The 19638-nt window shown below is 50.0% G+C and overlaps 1 protein-coding gene across 10 annotated transcripts in view; it reads left to right on the top strand.

Annotated features, from left to right (window-relative positions):
- The first annotated feature begins 2604 nt into the window (after positions 1 to 2604).
- KLC4 (kinesin light chain 4) overlaps positions 2605 to 19638 on the top strand; it is a 49779-nt gene continuing 32745 nt past the window's right edge. For 5 of the 10 annotated variants that reach the window (XM_075127293.1, XM_075127292.1, XM_075127295.1 and 2 more), the window contains exon 1: positions 15394 to 15746. In XM_075127293.1, the coding sequence (XP_074983394.1) occupies positions 15409 to 15746 (338 nt within the window). In that variant the 5' untranslated portion in view covers positions 15394 to 15408. Of the gene's footprint in view, positions 2740 to 3169; positions 3217 to 7574; positions 7715 to 15393; positions 15747 to 19295; positions 19412 to 19638 lie in introns of those variants that run through there. The other 5 variants (XM_048842374.2, XM_048842377.2, XM_075127296.1 and 2 more) reach the window with 5 other exon arrangements.

Raw genomic sequence — 19638 nt, 5'->3', positions numbered from 1 at the left:
GAGATCCAGGTTTTATTTCTAGAGTCTAAGTGACAGAGAATCCTCCATGGGTTAGTCATTTTCATGGTCTAAAATATACACCTTATTTCTAGTCTGAATTATAAGATATCTCTTACCCACGTAGGTACTTGTAGACTGGGAATAACCTTAGTTTATTCAAAAGAAGTAGATTGAACTTCTTTAGTGTCTCACTATAAGGCAAGTATTCCAGACCTCAAATCATCCTTTTAGCTCTTTTTAGAACTTTTCCAGTTTCTCAAAAAGTTCTTACTGAAGTGTGGATGGCAGAACAGGACACGGTATTTGGTAATGTGCCCATCAGTGCAGTAAACAGAGGTGATGCCATCACATTTCTACTTGATGTTCTCCTACTTATACATCCAAGGATTGTGTTGGCTCTCTTAGCCACAACATCACACAGGGAGTTCATGCTGAGTTGGTTATCTGTCATAATCCTGAAGTCCTTTTCAGGGTCACTGCTGTGATGTTGCACTCTATATGATTTTATGAAAGTATGCTGGTGAGTGTGAATATAATGTAACTAAAATATGCTTCATGCAAAAAGTCTCTTGTAAGGTATCATTACAAAGCTAATAATCTACTGAGTGTGGTCATCCTATTTGTATAAATGTATCACTCTTGTATCTGAAACTAGAAATATGAAATATAACTCTGAGGGCCAATTTTAATTATGCAAAGTGTGGGCCATTAATGGTGGTCTGGAATTTTGATTGCTCCCATCAACCAGGACAATTGACTGTGGATGGCTCTGTTTGCAGGCAGGCCTTCCTGGAAGTCAGACTGGGAGGAGTGAAGGCTTGGGGTCTTGTCACCTGAACTGGAATCCATCTTTAACCTGGTGGTTTTCCATTGAGAAGGAGGGGTGGGAACCCAGAGGGACAAAGAATTTCCGCTTTATGCAAAAGATATATAAGTGGGTGGAACAGAACAAGGGGGAGGCAATCATGAGAAATTCCCTAGCTACCACCTGAGCTGGAACAAGAGTTGTACCAGGGGAAAGGATTGTGTACAGACTAGGAAGTCATCCAGTCTGTGGAAGAAACTTATTGAAACATCTCTAGGGGTGAGATTTTATCTGTATTCAGTATTATTACTGTACTAGACATAGACTTGCATGTTTTGTTTTATTTTGCTTGGTAATTCACTTTGTTGTGTCTGTTACTACTTGGAACCACTTAAATCTTACTTTCTGTATTTAATAAAATCACTTTTTACTTATTAATTAACCCAGAGTATGTATGAATGGGGGGGGGAATAGCTGTGCATATCTCTCTGTCAGTGTTATACAGGGCGGACAATTTATGAGTTTATCCTGTATAAGCTTTATACAGGGTAAAACGGATTTATTTAAGGTTTGGACCCCACTGGGAGTTGGGCATCTGAGTGTCAAGGACAGGAACACTTCCTAAGTTGCTTTCAATTAAGCCTACAGCTGTTAGGGGATGTGGTTCAGACCTGGGTCTGGGTTTGCAGCAGGCTAGCGGGTCTGGCTCAAACCAGGCCGGGCACTGAAGTCCTAAGTTGACAGGGCAGGAAAGCAGGAGCAGAAGTAGCCTTGGCACATCAGTAGGCAACCCCCAGGGGGGTTCTGTGATCCAACCCGTCACAACTGCATGAAAGATAAAGTCCCCATGTTGTAAGTATGACCTACTTTATTTTTTTCCGCGGCCTCGTATTTGTCTTGTGTTAAAACACATGTTGTTTGAATGGGCCCAAGTTACCAAGTGATCCTGATGACTGACCTGTCCTTATAATTCCATACCATTCTGACAGTATTTGTGTCATCTGCATATTTCATCCGCACTGCTTTTATACTTACTTTCAGATCTTTGATAAAAATATTAAACAGTATTAGGCTAAGAACAGATCTGTGTGGTACCCCCCCAGAAACGATTCCTTCGCAATTCCTTTTCGCGACCTGTCAGCCAGCTTTCAGTCTATTAAATATAACCTACATTCATCACAGATCCTGCTTTACTTTACACCCCTGCCACGTGGGACTCGACCGGGGGACGCGTTTGGACTTCCGTAAGCTAGGTCCACACCAGCGGTACCGTCCTCCGAGCTGGTCGTCTCTTCAAAAGACCCCCCTCGAGTGTGTTTGACGAGACCTAGTTCCCCAAAACTATGTTATGCGGCTGGATGCACCTCCTTAGCCATCAGCCCGGCGGCAGGCGCGCTGGCCCCGGGGGGCGGCCGCTCCCCCTGGCTGGCAGTGGTTTCCATCGTACGCTGGGGTGACAGTTTGGTTCCCGGGCTCCCAGCACCCCCACGAGACGCACAGCTCCAGCGCCCCTGCCCGAGGGCCGCGAGGCCAGGCCTTGCAGGACCCCCTAGGTGGCAGGGAGCTGGCAGCCCAGCGGGCACGAGCCCCGGCCCGGCTCGCCCCACCACCACTGCAAGGGACCAGCGCGTCCCCGCCGCGCGCGCGGCGCCCGCAGGGAGCGACTCGGCCCCGCCCCCCCCCCCTCACACGGCCAACGCTGCGGCGGGGCGCGCGCCCAACGGACGAGCCCGGCTCTCACGCGGCTGCGGGGGACCTGTCAGAGCGGCCGGGCAAGGCGGGGCGGTTGCTAGGCCACGTGACGTGCCCCCCCCCCCCGGCCGCCCCGCGGGGCATTGTGGGAAGCGGCTGCCGGGCTGAGGCGACCGACTTGGGTTTAAAGGGACCGGGGCCGGCGGCGACGGTCGGAGCCGGGGGACCCCGCCGAGTGAGGGGTGAGTGAGGCGGGCGCCTGGGACTGGCGGCCCGAGCCGTCCCCGCCCCGAGCGGCTCGCCCCTGCCAGCCGCGGGCCTGGGGCGGTGACAGGCCCGGGGCCAACTGTCTGGCCTGAGCGCCCCGGACCCGGCGCCGCCGCCAGCCGGCCGGAGCTGGCGCGCCCGGTCCCGCGGAGGCGGCGGCCGCGCCGGGGCCCTAGCCCGCCTGGGGAGCGGGAGTCGGCAGGGGACCCAGCTGGGGAGCGGGTGAGGGCCTGTCTCCGCTGGGCCCGGCTTCCCGGCGGGGCACCGCGCCGCCCGCTGGCAGGGGCCGCTGGTGACCGCCCGTGGCAGGGAAGACGCTCCCGCGCTTGGCAGGTTTCTCAATCCAGCGCAGCCGCTCCAGGGAGAGACCTGGGTGGCCTGGTGAGCCCCCCAGGGACAACACCTGCGCCCTAGGCAGCAATGGCCAGAAAGATAAAGACCCTGATTAGGGGGTAAGGCATGCGAGAGCGGGACTAAGCGTGAAAATGGCTATGCCACGGAAAGGGCACTGGGCTGGGACTTCAGAGCTCTGGGCTCTGTTCCCTTCCTAGCCCTGCCACTGGCCTATTGCCTGACCATGGACATGTCCCTCGCTCCTGGGGTGGCAGGGAGGTGGCTGGGCACGATGGGATGCAGTGAAGGAAAATACAGTGGCTGTGAGGGGTGGCTTCCTGGCAGTCAGGCACTCCAGTGAATGATGTCCCAAGGGAAGAGGGATCACTCCTGCTTGGAATGCTTAAAACTAGACTGGACCAAGCTCTCAAGAACAGAGACCAGTCCTGCCCCTGGCGATGGACTAGATGGGACCTAACAGGTCTTTTCCATAGCTAGCATCTCAAAGTTTGGCCTGAGGCAGAACTAGTGTTGCAGGGAGAAATCTTCCCAACTTAGGAAAGGGTCTGACTTGAGTAACCAGCTGTCTGCTTGGCCTTGATACATGGCAAAACCATCTCAGTCAATGCTTTGTGATGACCGGTCCAGGACACGCTGCCCTAAAGTGCAGGGTCTTTCTGCACAGCCTAACTGCAGGGGGCACTTGGCCAGCTCTGTGCTAGGATGGCAAGGAGGGTCTGGCAAAGGCAGGAGAGTAACCAGGTGCTTCACCTGTCCTGCATTCTGTGTGGCTTAGCAGGAGCCCTAATAATCAGTGAAGGCAGAGCTGTGTATGAAACCCATGATGAGAGTCCAGGTCTGGGTAAGAGGCAAAGTCCTGAATTCAAGCTGGGGCAGAGCATTCTGCTGCTGTTGAACTGGGGTGATCCACGCTCTCTCTCACTGTATGTAGTCTACTTGTCTAAACTAATAATTAGTAGAAAATTTACACAAATTGGACATCCTTGTTTGATTGAAGAGCACTTTGTATCTGCATACAAGTGCCCCTTTGATTGTTGGGAAGGCAGCAATCAGTGTTACCTTACCCCAGATGCTTACAGGGGAAAGAATCCGGGTCAACTGAATCAGTGCAGACTTGGTTGACTGGGAGGCTGGGTGGACACAACATAATGGAACAATCGACATACTCCACTCTGACAGCAGTCAGACAAATCTCTTATTTGCTGGCTGAGAGCCCCTGAAATCAACCCCACCCTCAGGCTCCAGCATGGCAATGCCTTAGCTGGAAGCGAGCTTTGGATAGCTTTCAGGGACTGCAATTTTGCCCCCTTTGTGCGCCATGATATTTCCCAGCCATGTTCCTCCACTTAAGCTACTGCTCCCTTCAGTAAAACCCCTGCTCTGCCCTTCCAGAGATGCTTGTCTACTAAGCTGTACTCCTTCTGCACAGCAGAGGGATGGGGGAACACAGCCAGCACTGAGGAAACTAGAGGCTGCAAAGCTATGGATGGCCTGCTGAGGAGCTGCACAGAAGTCAGGGCTATTCTGGGATGGGCCCATAGTTGAGGAAGCATTTCTGAGATTGGGGAGGGAGCAGCAGAGATGGAATTTAGCTGTCCAAGTAAACTGAACTTAGCTGACTAGAGAGTTGCCACCTTTGGGTTTGTTGCACTGTAATTCAAGTTAATAGATTGCCAACTAACTGTTGTTAACTAATACCTCTGTTCATGCTGATCCTGGACACTACAAAGTCAGCAGGAGTGTGGTATGGTGCAGCACTTGGCCTTGTGTTCCTGTTTGTGTTTGAATAATTAATCCTATGCATCATGTACTGGGGTGGTGGTGTTTCATTTTGTAAAAACTTTGTGGAGTTCCCCTTTTTCCCATGGAGGGATGGGATGAGGGGGTAAAAATCTCTACAAATCTGTGTAAGATCATACTACAGGCTTTAAAAATTCCCAGCCCTTGGCTCTGGTGCTATGTAGCCATCCAGCTGTCAGGGATGCTCCATCTCTGTCTAGGTCCTCATGCCCCCCTCTGTGTTTTCTGATCATGTTAACCCTGGTCATAAACACAACCTCAGAAGTTCTCTCGACATAACTGACTGCAAATGAAAATACCCACTTTATGATCATGCTGACTCCCTTCTCTCCTCTGTGCAAAGATACCTGCCTGCTTTGAGCAGGGTATTCATCTGTATGCTATGCGTAGAGAGAGGGTTGGTGGAAGGTGTCCTCCCTCTGGAAGGTAAGAACTTCCACTTGCAGTGAGAGGGTGCATAGGAAAGGTGTAGTGGGACTGGGTAGATGTTGTTTCTGGGCAATGTCTGGAGAATGAGTTGTGAAATTATGGTCTTTTGAATGTAGTGGGTAGTTGAGATGGGCATGGTGGAGGCATTTGCTTTGCATGTGGAGGCAAGGTGTTGACATCTGGCTAGTAATGTGCAGGTGAACTGGAGGATGCTCTGTGGCCATGCAAGGTTGGGGTGGGAGATGGCTTGCAGTCCATGCTGGAACATGGGCAGGTGTCAGAGTTCCTGGTCTGAAGATTGAAGAGGGGCAGGCATGTGGTATTAAGTTTGTCTGGGAAATAGTGCAATTTTACATATAAACCTCTATTTCGGAGATTGTATGAACTGAGTTGTACGTGAGTATCCTCTTCCCTGTTAACATCTATATTAGTAAAGGCCTAGGTTTTAAGAGTAATGTTGCTTGCTGTCCACACAGTGAAACAACCTTCATTCTAAGCAGCAGGTGTGTTTGTTCACAGGGACTCTGGACTCTTGTTATCTGCTGGAGCAGCTGCAACTCTCTGGGTAAGGTACAGGGGAGGCCGGACTTGAGCTTCCTTAGAAGCGCAGGGCAGAGTTAATATTTGCTCCCCGAATCAAGGAAAGTTTCCTTTTCCTTGGCAGAGGCGCAATAATAAGACTTGCCTTATACTTTAGAATTTACTAGGTGTTTCGTCTCCAGACTGAGTGGAAACCAGCCCCATCTGATGCATGAGTAAAGCTCCTAGCCCCAGAGAGCCAGGCGGATTCCTTACCTTCTGTGTGCATTTTCCCTTTACAAAAGGTAAAGTGCCAGTGGTGGGGCAGCCTGTCCTGAGAGGCAGTGTTTTTGGGGGGTAGAAGCAGTTGTTGTTGTGCAGTGCACTGTACACGGTCACATCCTCAGGCCAGGGATTGACTGTCTAGCTAGGCCATGTCTTTGCTGCCAGAAAAGGTGGTTTTACAGTGAGCTAACTAGTGAACGTTTGCTGTGTTGCCGTGGAGCTGAGATGCTGGAGTGTTTACTGTGATGTAGCAAGGCAAGGTCAGCACTGCACCCCTGCTCCGGTTGCCCTCACTGCGCTACATTGCGGTAAAACTATAGTGGCTTCTCTTTACTATGATTCTGCAGTGAGATGGCAAATGTGCGTTAATTATACCATGGTGAAAACACAATTTTGAGATCAGACACAAGAAGTGTGTATAACAAACATTCAGCAGGAGAGGTTGAATGATAATATCCCTTATTGATACCCTGAAGAAGCGGGGTAAAGAGAGCATTGGGCTGGGCTTCTCCCCTCTTCCCCAGGGACACTATATAGGACAGAGCCAGAACCCTGAAGCTGCAGGCCACGTAGCTGTAGCAGTGGGGTGGCAGAGAGAGCACAGACTAGGGAGCCATTTTAGGGAGTGTTACAATGGCAGCATGTCACTGCTCATTTTGCCCCATGAATGGGGTTGTTTTTGTGCAGGTGGACCAGGCTGAAGGGCAGGCATCTTTGAGCAAGATGGCTGGGAACAAAAACTAACTCCTAACTGCCAAGCTATGTACTTCCTGGCAGTTTGGTGGATGTCAGCCTGTCAGTGACTGTGTGGCCACCTTGTCTAGTCAGATTGTGAACTCTGGGCAGGTTCTGTCTCTCTTGTTCTGGGCATATACAGTGCCTAGTGATGTAGGGCCCTAGGTGCTACTATTATACAAATAGCTGGTAACCCTGCAGCACCAGAGGGTGCTATTGCTAATTTGAGAGTTCCTTAAGCGCCATGTGTTTGGCCTGAGAGTCTGGGGCAGGGCTCACGGAGAACGTGGATGAGTTTGATTCCAATGACTGATGGCTGAACGTCTCACTGAAACCCAGCAAATCCTTGGTCACCTGCTGGGGGTAGAGGGAGAAGGTGGTGGCATCAGCACTCTGGGCCAGGTACTGTCTCTAGAATCCCACTCCAGAGAACAGCAAGGCAGGAAGCTTTGGTTGTAACTGTAGGGCAGGACCCTCTTGATGTATGGCGACAGCCTGGCACTGTACTATGCTCGCTGGGATTTCCACTGCCTCCCAGAGGCAGAAGCCTGTGTGGGTTTGGCACGCCATGCTCATGGGTTTTCTCCAGCATTGTTAAGTCTTGATGGTTTCTCTGTAGCCTGGCTGCACCTCCTCCCCAACCCACTGCAGTAGGGGGAGCTTGGTTGCTGAGCTGCCTAATGTCTCGGTCTCCGTGTGAAGGGAGGTCAGAGCAGCAGCAGATGCTATCATCTCTGTGTATGTAACTGCATCCTGCAGTCCTCTGGTATCCACAGCATCCCTGGGAGTAGGAATGCTAATACCTGACAGGCTTCTTCAGGAATCCAGGTATGCTCCTTTCTGGTGCAGGCTGGTGCATGGGGGTGGGATGAGTCACATCCTGGGGAAGGAGGGAGGGCTGGCTCTGTACCTTCCTGTAACAAAGAACTGTATTTGGCCATGCTTTTGCGGTGAGCTAGGCTGGAAGCCTCCTCTTGGGAGGTTCCAAACTAGACTAGGCAATCCTGGTAAATGTACAGTAGGAACACCCCTGTACTAGCCCGCAGCAATGGACTGGGTGGGATATAAGGGGCTTTTCTTTGTCTGTTGGGAAAGATCCGTGTGTCCTTGCTGCAGGACAAAGCACAAGAGAATGTGCCATGTTTTTGCTTCTCTGTGACAATTTCAGAGCCTGGAAGTCTGTCTGCTTTCTAAAAAGCTTTTCTTTATCCTCTGCCTTTACTTTAAAAATGTCCAGAGTGTCAGGTCTTGTTTTTCTGGAGGGTCCCTGGGGGCAGGGGCTCAGCTGTAGTCAGGAAGCTCTCTCACCACTTAATTAGAGGTGTGGGAAATTTTGTACAAAGAGACCTTTTATCCCAAGTGTTTTGTGTTTGTCTGGGAAAAGAAAATCCTTCCTTTAGACCAGTTAGACTCTGCTTCCCTAGTGTTGGTAATGTCATAACCCTACTATTAACCAGGTGGCCCTCAGGTAAATGAGACCTAAATTATTATTATTAAAATAAACCCTTAAAGCCTCAGTTTACATCTTAAAAAGGGCCCAAGTCTCTCCCTAGGATGAACTTGTCACTTATTCTCAGCTGAGAATCTGTTGTTTTTCTCTTAACGGGTATACAACTAAATTGACTTTCCTTTTCCCCCTCCATTACCTAATCATCTCGTCATGTTACTTGTTCACTAGAATCCATGGCCTCTTTTATGTATAAATGCAGTCCCGGCCCCTCCCCCTCTGCTACCTTATCAAGGGCAGTCACCATTACAATATTTTGCTACTTGCATAGCCAACACTGTTAACCCCCCTATATACTGGGTACCAGAATATCTGGGAAGGCAGTAAAGTGAATGATTTACGAAGGTATTGGTAAATATATTAATGGTGACCACCATCTCTCTCTCTCTCTCTCTCTAAATACTGTTATGTCTCCCATCACCATAACATCTGAGCACTCAAGGGTCCCTGTGTCCCATTGCTTTATCTAGTCCTACAGCATCTGAAGTCTTGGAAGTTCAGGATGGAACCAACTATTGGGGCCCATCAAGTGGGAGAAAGTGATATATTACCACTGTATTTGCACCCATTTTAATAATGATTTAAATTTGCAAGCAGGAAATCTTGAGTTAATTCATCAATCTTTTTAACCTTATTTTGCATTTGTACTTTTTAATTATCTTCCTAAAGAGATTTTGATTCTCATTGGTTGGTAACCATTAAAATATGAACCAAATATAGTCTTTACACTAAATTTCTTTTTGCTAAGATGGAGGATAAGTAAATGTGTATAAATCTAGTCTAAGTAATTATATGCTTACTTTACATTTATCAGATTCTTTAATTTTTATATTTTTTACTATGGTGTATGATGCATTTCTTATTTACTAGATTAATCTCTTGTTTTGTTTCATGCTCTATTAGATGAAAATTTGAATTAAATAAAAAATGGACAAAAACACTTTAAAACTTTTTTTATTCGTTAAGTAAACCTACCTTACTTGTGCTGGACACATACAAATTTTTTCAAAGTGTATCGTAACATATTTTGTTGAAAACTAAGGAGGTGTTGTTTGTTTGTTTCTGGTCAACGCTGTAGTACGAAAAGAGCCATGAGAATGATTAAAGGATTGAAAGACATGCCTTATAATGGTAGACTCAAGGAGCTGAATCTCTTTAGCTTAACGAAGAGAAAGTAAAGGGGTGACTTAATCAGTTTAGAAGTACCTGCATGAAGAACAAAAAATTGATAATGGGCTCTTCCGTCTAGCAGACAAAGGTCTAACAAGATCCAATAGCTGGAAGTTGAAGTTAGAGAAACTCAGACTGAAAATATGATGCAAAATTGTAAGTGAGGCTAATTAACTATTCAAACAACTTACCCAAGGTCATAATGGATTCTCCATCACTGGTAATTTTAAAATAAAGATTGAATTAGAGCACAGATTTAGAAAAAACATCCAAACACAAAAGAATTCAGGGAAGTCCTATGACCTGTATTGTGCAGGAGGTCAGACTAGTCACTAGATAGTCACAATGGTCCCTTCTGGCCTTAGAATCTATGGATGTTATCTGTCCGCCCTGACTGGGTGCTTTCTAATGCAGTGGCTACTCTGGTTTCAAATGTCCAAGCAATAGGTTTCCTAGCTCTTTCCCCTGAGAAACTCTTACACAGCCTGACATACCGCTGGGGCAGGAAAGTGATAAGCACATCTTCCAGCTTTCTCATTTTGGATCCTAAGCGTATGCCTGTACTGCAGTTAGACACCTGCAGCTGGCCTGTGCCAGCTAACTTAAAGTCGGGCTAAGGGGCTGTTTCATTGTGGTGTAAATGTTTGGGCTCGGACTAGATCCTGGTCTCCAGGATCCACTCCCACCTTGCAGACTGCAATAAACTCCCCCAAAAACGAAGGACCTGCACAAACCTCACCACTTTCTGCTCCAAGTACAAGGCATGTTTCTTTGACCTGTCTCTTCTAATATAAACACACACATGAATATATCTGTTGCTAACAACCCTCTTCTCCCTCCCTCCCGAATATCCCTCCACTGCACACTCTTCTCCCTCTGGAGAGAGGATGAGAGAACAAACAGCATGTGACATGTGGTCACATTGCTTAATGCACTATTGGAAGCAACTCAGCGAGATGGTGATGGTGTGGTATGGGAACCTGTACTGAATGGGGAGAAGAGAAAATGGGATGGATTAGTGATTCCCTAGCTCCTGATGGAGAAATCCAGAGCATGTGTTGGACAGCTTATTGAGAGAGTCTATGAAAGAGGAAAAGACTATCAGGGTTGGAAGGGACCTCAGGAGGTCATCTAGTCCAACACCCTGCTCAAAGCAGGACCAATCCCCAATTTTTGCCCCAGATCCCTAAATGGCCCCCTCAAGGATTAAACTCACAACCCTGGGTTTAGCAGGCCAATGCACAAACCGCTGAGCTATCCCTCCCCCACTCTTTGCCCTTCCCTGGCCTAGGGTACCTCTCTGCTAGCAGTGTCTGCTCCAAGCTCAGTGGCAGTGCGTTCACTCCACCTGACAATGGAAAGTGTCAAGCTGAATGCCTGAATCATAGCCCCTTGCTACTGGATAAGGTGAGATTTTTCTCATTAGTTTTTCCCTCCTGGGTCCTCACAGGCTTTTTGCTTTTCAGTGTGTAATGTATCTGATGGGAATGGGGAGAGGGATTCCTAAAGGCCACCAGCCTGGCTCCCTTCTGGCAAAGGGGTGACTGCTCTTATTGTGGTGAGGAATGTGGTATAAGTATTCTAGAGGGATCCCCCACTCTCAGGTCTGCCTGTCCCTAAGAGATGCCCTGCTTGAAGGACTTGAACACTTCCTCTCTGTACTACCACCTCAGGGAGACCCTATAATGCCCCAGCCTAGGTGATCTTGTGAGTGGTGCCAGGAGTAATTCAGAGAAGGTTATTGGAGACCCTGGACTTCCTGCTAATCTCCATTCAGATGGCAGGTCCCTCTTTCTTCTCATGGAGTTGGCATCAATCGGCACCACCCTCAGGAGTTCCTCAGGGGCTGAGCGGTTGCAGATTTCAACAGACTCCTTTGTATGAAAGCCTCCACTAAAGCACCCTCTGCCCTGTCCCCAGGAAGCCTGCCCATGTCTCTCTTCCTAGCAGAAGGGAAGCCTAGTCTTTAACTCGACCCACTCAGCACATACTACAGGCACTGTGCTTTTGTCTGCATTAGGCTTCCTTGTTAGCAAGTGTTAGCTAAATTCTAGTGTAGGCAACCCTGGGATTGTTCTGGAATCTCACACCTTAAACGCACTCTTCCCTGTCCCTCCCTCAGCCACTGGGGTGCCTCTGGTCCAAAGCTGCTCAACTGGGGCTCCCTCATCTTGAAGGGTGAGCTCAGATGTCTGCCCTCCTCTTGGAAGCTGCTTTGCCCTCCAAAGGAACCTTGGAAAAGCTTTGCCTGCCCAGACAAAGAGCAGGCACAATGCCCTTATCAGCACTGGGGGTGCAGGGAAGGTTTTCTCTTGAGCTTGCATACAGTGAGCTTGACATTAGCACCCGTTGCCATAGAGCTCCCTTCCTGTCTGAAAGGCTGTGTACCACATGTGGACCTGCCAGCACTGGGAAAGCTGTAAGTGGGGGCTCTCTTGTAACTCCAGGGAAACCCACTGGGGTCAGCATTTTCAAGGAATAATAAATAAGTGTCTACTGATGTGTGTGGGGCTTCTTCGGAGACAGGCTGCTCCTGTGCCATTAAGAGGGGGTACTCCTTGACTGTGATGACCTCCAGTTCCTTGATCCTGCCTCTCTCCCTGCTACTTAATGCAGCTGGGACTCTACACAGGGACTAGGAGGAGGCAGCCAGAATGCCGCTCCCAGTCCTTGGGACTATGATTCAGGCTGGAGGATTCCCTTTCTTCTCCCTGCTTGAATAGACAAATGGGGAGTTTGAATCCCCTTCTTAAGCAAAAGCCTCCTCTTCCTGTTGGACACAGCTAGGTGCTGAACAGGTCTTTGGCTAGGCTGTGCCCCCAGTGTTCAGCATTGGGCTTCACTGTAGAGTAGCTAAGTGTGGTGCTGCTGAGAGCTCTCTTCCCCTCCAGCTCAGCCCCAGCATGCCACTGGTGTTCCCTTTGTATGTGCAACTGGAGTTGCTCAGCTAGACAAGCATCAACGTTTGGCATTGACAGACACTTCTAAATAAACAGCACAGCAGCAGAGGTCTGTCTGTGTGTAATGGAATAACGGAGCTGTGTGGAAGGAGGCCAGGTCTGGAATAGCAGGGGCTGCTGTGCAGCTCAGTTGAGGAATAGCAGGAGTTATTGCAAGCCAGGATTGAGGTGCATATACGGAGCTCTGGGGCTCAGGACTGGAAAAGCTGGAAGTGTTGCAGAGCTCTGTATGTTCAGCTCAGGGCTAGAATGCCCAGGGGTGCTCTGGGTCAGGATTCCTTGGCTCTATTCCCAGGTGTGCCCGTGAGACACTTGCCTTGGACAAGTCTCTTACTCTTCTGTGTCTTGTTTTCCCTCTCTAAAATGGGGTCTGAAATGCATTAAGATCCTGTGATGAAAAGGGCTGCAGAAGAGAGAAGTGCTGTTTGTGGGGAGGGTTCCCTTTGTGGATGTGGAAGTCGCCAAGTTTGGTTTTAAACAGCGTGTAGGCCTGGAAATTGACTCTTCAGCTCAAGGGCTGGGGTGGGAGCAGGGAGAAAATCTGAAGTCATTTGAACAAAAGGTGCCTGAGACTGTAAACTTTAGGCTGCTCTAAGTCGCAAATGTCTTGCGATGCTTTTTGCCCACACCTAGGAGAAAAGGAGGTGCAGGAGACCCATGGCATGTATCTCTGGCCACCCCTCACCGACCGAGCGCAGCGTGCCAAGCATCAGGTTAACACAGAAACACAAAAAAGTTTGATTTGCCTTTGAAAACTTCAAGGAGGTGGCATGCTGCTAGCCATCCTGGCAGAGCTTCGGCTCTAGCTCCTCGTTGTAGCCCATAGAGCTAGTTTTAGCATTTATTTTATTCAGCAATAATGCAGGGAACCTACAGGCCTATATCCTGTAAGATGTTGGCTTCAACAGTTAGCATAAGGCTTGAGGTCTATGAACTTTGGCACGGATAAATGGCCTAACCCTTAAGTTTTGGGGAACTGGTAATAGAGTGTTTAAGGGGAAAGTTTGTCCATAATGACATCAGCCAACCACAGGAACATGAGCTAACACCAGCTTTTCAATAGGATGGGAACATCTTCAGATGTCTGACCACAAGAGTGCCATGGCAATGATGCATATGATAAGTTGAGATAAATAATATACTAAACTATAGGGGAATGGCATCCCAACATTAGTAGGATAATTAAATATAAATAAGAAAGAGGGGAGAAACCCCTACTGAATAGATATTAGACATAGTGGTGTCAGCATAACATATTACACAAGTTGTATCCCAGCCTGTGAGCTGGAGGAGTAACAGATGTAGCCCTTGGGAGGTGCCAGAATGATGGCCACTGGTGATGGTGATAAGGAAGATAATGGTTAATATTTCAGAACATTTTGTGCCCTGCTAGGGATGGTGTGAGTGTATGGGCGTTCAGATGTACATTCTGTATTATTGCTATCTACCTTGCTGGGTTAGAGTGTTTGATTTTGCTAAATGTAGTAATAAACTAGGAACGCTTCTGTATTTGTAATAAAGTGTGAAGGTTGAGGGCATATCAGGGTTCCCAAATAAACGTAACTTTAATAATATTGGGCCTGATCTAGGGTCAAGAACCTGTCAAACCTCAGAGTGATAACTGGGACTTCTTAAGTAATCAATATAATTAATATACAATTTATAGATTAGGCTACACCACCAATGCTAAACAGCAACACAGAAGAGAGGGGATTGTTTCTTGTCAGGGATGTGACCTCCCCCAGGACCTCCAGCCCCATGGGGGTGGGAGGCTCCACCACCTGAGCTAAAAGAGTAATGCCTTTACCTCGTAGCAGTAGTACATTCTTATGTGGGCCAGCCCCTACAGTGGAACACACAACATACGCTTACTTATTCGAAGTATCATTGAGCCTGTGCCACAAATGGGGACAGCAGAGACTCCTCAAGGCCACTTCTGGATGAGCCAGGACTAGCAGTCGTATTGCAGAATCATCACATGTTGCTGCCTATCAGAAAGAGTAGGCCAAATCTGTGTGCTTGGCTGTGCTGTCATTGCAATAGGGGTGCTCTGCCACACCACTTCTACCCAGCTGGACTAGCCTAGCAATTAGTTTGCATGTGGTAGACTTCCTGGGTAGCGGAGGAGGTAGAAAGCTGCAGGAAGAGAAGCAATGATCCTGTAGTTAGGCTGGGACCCAGGGAAGCTGGGATCTCTCTTGCTGTGACACAGACTTCCCATGCTATGTTGGGCAAGCCACTTAAGCCAAAATATTGGGAGGTGGTCACTAACTTTATCCGTAACCTCTCTCTGCCTATATTGCGTCTCTGTAAACTGGGATAATTGTAATCACTGGAGCTGGATAAGGAGAAGTGAGGGGTTTGGAGGGGCATGGGGGCATAGCTTTCCCAGGTCTGTGTGGGAGGGCATGCATGGAACCCCTAGAACTGAGTTGGGGGGACTGGGTTAGTTGGGAGGGTTGGAACTGTGCTAGGAGTCGGAAGCAGGAGTCTTGCAGAGCAGAGGACTGTGGACAAAGTAGTGTGGGGAGCCTGGAGATAAGAGTGCTCTGCCCTTATTTATAAGGTGTCTATGGAGAGGCTCATTTAGGGTGTGAAAAGCCTTTGAAGGCTGGGAAGAGATTTCGCCTTCCCACTAACTCCTGTTGCAACTGTATGTCTGGGTGTGCACTCACATTGTGGGCTTGAGTGTGCTTTGTGTGACTGTTTTTGTTCTTAATTGAGCATAGGATCAATTAAAAGGTGCCTGGAGCAGCCATTTCCCTGGGTCACAGCACTACCCTCCCTGAGCCACCATCCCTTGTGTCACTCCCCATTCGCTTATCACTGCACCCCAGGGGAGTGGGGGTCTGGGTCCAGGGTGGTGCCTGGGGTAACACATACTGATGGCCAGCAGTGACCAGGCACTTTCCTCTGCTGAGATGGTGGCTCCAATAGCCTGCGTGTGCACAGGCCTTTGCAGTGGGGCTGTTTCTGGAGCACCGTGGGCAGGGACGATCCCTGGGCCGAGCTCCCTGAGACTCAGAGCAACGTCCAATTTTGTTGGCAAAGACTCGCTATCCCGGCCAGAGAGAGTAAACCCCAGAGGGCCCCAGCCAGGCTCGCTCACATGCTGTATAGCAGAAAACATTACTGGGCTGGACATTACTGGGAGGTTGTTGTGCTCAGAGCTGGCATTGCACCACCCCAGACTGGCGTCGGCTCTGGCTCAAGGCTCCTCAAGGTAGGAAACTAGGAAATGCTCAGTGCTGGATGGTATAGCCCTTTCAGGATCCAAAAGGGGGACTCATATTTTTGGTTCCCTTTCCCTCAGTTTATCTAGCAAGGACAGGCTAATCTGCTCATGCAGGGAACAGGGGAAGCTTGGATCCAGAGACTCCTCTCAGAAGCTGCCCCCTTTAACAGAGCCTGCAGTCCAGCAGCCAGTCTAGTAGTAGGGGTGGCTGTTCTTTGCTCTCACAAAAAGGGCTCTTTAAGGAACACGCAAATGGTCTGTTTTACTCCCTTGGGTTGTGAACTCCATTTGACTCACCAGCTGAGGCTCCCACTTAGCACTTATATCATATAAATGTTACTTCTGAGGGCAGGGCATTCTGTGCCAAAAAATTAAAAATTCTGCTAAAAAAAAAAATAAAAATTCTGTGCACAATATTTTAAAATTCTGCCCATTTTATTTGTCAAATAAATGTGGAGGCTTCAGCATGGCATTGGGGACCACAGGCCACTGGCTGCACAGAGGTGGGAGATCACTGTGCAGCTCCCCCTTGGGATACAGATTCAGTGGTGAGGCTGTATCCAACCCTGACACAGCGCAGGGACCAGGCCTGGCCCAGAAACACCCTAGGGCCTTGCCCCTTCATTCCAGGTGTGGGCAGGCAGGCTCAGCAAGGCAGGATCAAAGTGTGGAGGGGCTTAGTGTGGAGGGAATCCAGGTGTGGGTTGTGCAGGTTCTGTGTGGGGCGATCTGGATGCGGGTGGCTCAGTGGGGAATCCGAGTGTTGGGGGAATCTGGATACACAGGGGCTTATTGCGGGGGTTCTAGGTGCAACGGTAATGGGACTCTGCAGGGGGATCCAGGTGAAGGGGGGAGGGGTCTGAGTGTGTGTGTGGGGGACAGAGCTCAGCAGAGGGTGTGGGGGGCTCAATGCGGGGTCCAGATGCTGGGAGAGTGGGGCTTATCGGGGGGGTGAGGCTTGGTGGGAGGGTCTGGGCATGAAGGGGTCTGGATGCACTGGGGTTGGGTGGATGAGGGAGCAGCTCCCTGTACAAGGATCTCACCCCCTGCAGCTGAGGAGTGATGGGTTCAGGAAGTAGGGGAGGGAGTTTGCCGCGCTTCCTACAGCTGTGGGAGAAATCTGGGGGTGGATCTGACTCTTACTAGGGGGCTGTGCAGGGGAAGAAGAAGTCCCATCCTCCCCAGCCAGGACTAGCAGCTGAGCTTGGTTCAGGGTAGGAGCCACTAGCCAGGTCTTCCCCAGTCCCAGCCCTTGCCCTACAGTGATTTACCTCTCTGGTGGCTGCCTGGGCACCCGAAACATATTGCTGGGGAGGGTCTCATGACCGCTCTTGTGGCTTCCCCATCAGAAAGTCATTTTTCTGTGGGGGAACAAAGAAATCTGCCGGGGACATAAATTCTGTGCATTTACAGTGGCGCAGAATTCCCCCAGGGGTAAAATATAGGATTGGAAGGTATAGTAAGCGGAGGCCCTGAAACATAAATTCTTGTATCAGAGGCCCAGTCTGAGGCCTGAAGCCTGAACTAAAGTAAAGCCTGAACCACAGTACCTCCAGGCAGTGATAAGCAAAGCTGGGCTGTGAGCCAGAGCCAGGGCCCACTCACAGAAATTGTCAGGAAAAGGTTGTTAGAGGCACGTGCACACACACACACATCAGGGCGAATGAGAGAAACTTGTGCCAAGGTGGCGGCAAGACACTCCGTAGACATAACAAGGAACAGGCAGGTGCATCTTAAAGACAGGGTCTAAAGGGCAACGTGATGGATAGATTCGTTTGAACTATGATGAGTAATCGGTCCTGCAACGGTATAAAAGTAGGTCCCGGAGCACATATCTTTGACCAGCCTAGGGGGCAGTGGAGTGTCCCGCCACTGACTGAGCTGTGACCATTGCCAGGGAGCACAAATTCGTTGTATACCCTGTAGAGTCTATAGGGAACTATTACTGTGTTTCATTTGACAATAAACCTGGCTCGGGTTCCTTCGTACCTTACTAGAGTCTGTGGTTTTTGGGGGTTCTCTTGGGGTCTGCTGTGTTAGCTATCTGCGCAGAGCTGGGGCAGCACACAGAGGGAACATGCACGCAGCCGACTGTTATCATCATCGAACAAGAACGGAGCACCACACTGGTAGCTACCGACAACAGAAGGAACCTTGAGAGGTCATCAAGTCCAGCCCTCTGAGAGCACTGTGGCCTGACCAAGTAAACCTAGACCATCCCTGACATCTGTCCAACCTGTTCTTAAATACCTCCAATGGCCAGGATTACACCACCATCCTGAGAAGCCTTTGGGGGGAAGGGGCGTTCTTCTCACTCCCACAATGGGGGTCTGTGATTCACATTTCCTGCTTTCCCAGTTTCTGAGCCTGGGCTGAAGTCCTGTGTTTTGTGCCAGAAACTATAACTCCACCTGAGTGTCTTAGGCGCAAGGCTGTGGCTAACATGGCTTTAGTGGAGACAGGGCCTGGGAGAGAAAGGCCAAGCTATCTTCAGGTGGCACTGTCCTGCCATTCTTGTGCTTGGGGTGCCCCTTTCTCAGGGTGCCTTCTTCAGATTGGCGGGGCTGGGGGGGATGGACACTTCTTCCTCTGAGCTCCTGCAGCAGCAGGCCTATCTCTGCTTTATTCCTTCAGGCAGCCCGTGTTTCATTGACTGTCTTTCCCCTGAGCTGGAAATCTCAGTGACTCTCCTGAGCTGCCTCCCAAGCTGCAGAGTCTGAGGGCTGGTCTACATTTAACATGCTACAGCTAAAGCGCTTCAGTATAGACTAGTGAGCCCCAAACTGCGGGGCATGTTCGGGAAGGAATTTGCGGAGAATGTTCTGGGGAGTGTGGTGGGGCCTGGGCAGTCCCCAACCTGGCCCACCCTGTCTGGCCCTGCCTCTAGCCTCAGCCCATAGCCCCATTCCTGGCCCCCCAACTCTTGGCCACGGCCCAGCCCCTCTCCTGGCCCCAGCTCCCAACCAGGACTCCCGGGGGGCAGGCAGATTGTATTATAGGCAGCCTCCCTCTATCTCACTAGGTCACTAGCTGCCAGTCTCCTCTCTCTCCCCTTCCACTTACTGTCTCACTGTGGGTGGGCGATCCTCTCCAAGTTCAGTGTGCAACTAGTGTCCCTGGGGCTGTGTCCCTGCAGCTGCCCAGACCACCTCCCCTCTGGGGCACCCCTCCCCACCACAAGGAACTGGAGGGGTGGGCAGTCGGGGCTATCTTGAGCAGCTGCCTCCCTGAGAGCTGAGAGAGGAGTGTGCCTGCTGGAGCGGGAGTTCTGTAGAGACTCCATTTGTTCTGACGTCCCTCATGCCACACCTGGAGTGAGATTTCTAGTTATGCTGTAAACACAGGCAGGAGACTGTTGCTGAGCAAAGTGCCCATAACGCACAAAGGTGGGTCCTAACAGCAGAACAAAGGCAAATCTGCTGCCAGCACCCTCCCTTCTTCCCTCCCTCTTCTAGCTGGCGTAATACCCTGGCCACCTGCCACCTTCCTTCCAGTGGGTCATATGAGCCCAGATTGCGCTGTCTGCTTGGTATCTCTCCATGCCTGCAGAGGGCAATGCTGGTGGGCAGACTCCACCAGTTGCTGCTGCATGCCCCAGCACTGGCACTAGGTCCATGCACCTAATCCAGCCCTAGGTAGGGACACTGAGTGAGGTAAGAATTGGATGTGCCTGGGGCAGTGGGTTCAGAGCCTGGAGCCAGGGCATTTGTCTGGCATGGGGGAGGCAGTGGGGATAGTCAGGCTGGAGTGTGAAGGGGCAGATCTTTGGGGGGTATGTCTCTACCATGTACCTTGGAGAGGGGGAACCAGACACCACCTAAAGCAGTAGTGCGTGTGGGGGGGCTGGAGACCAGACCCTATGGGTCTGCCAGGGAGGGAC

The sequence above is a fragment of the Caretta caretta genome, chromosome 3 (assembly GCF_965140235.1).
Source record: "Caretta caretta isolate rCarCar2 chromosome 3, rCarCar1.hap1, whole genome shotgun sequence".
Lineage (NCBI taxonomy): Eukaryota > Metazoa > Chordata > Testudines > Cheloniidae > Caretta > Caretta caretta.
This window is presented reverse-complemented; position numbering and strand designations above follow the sequence as displayed.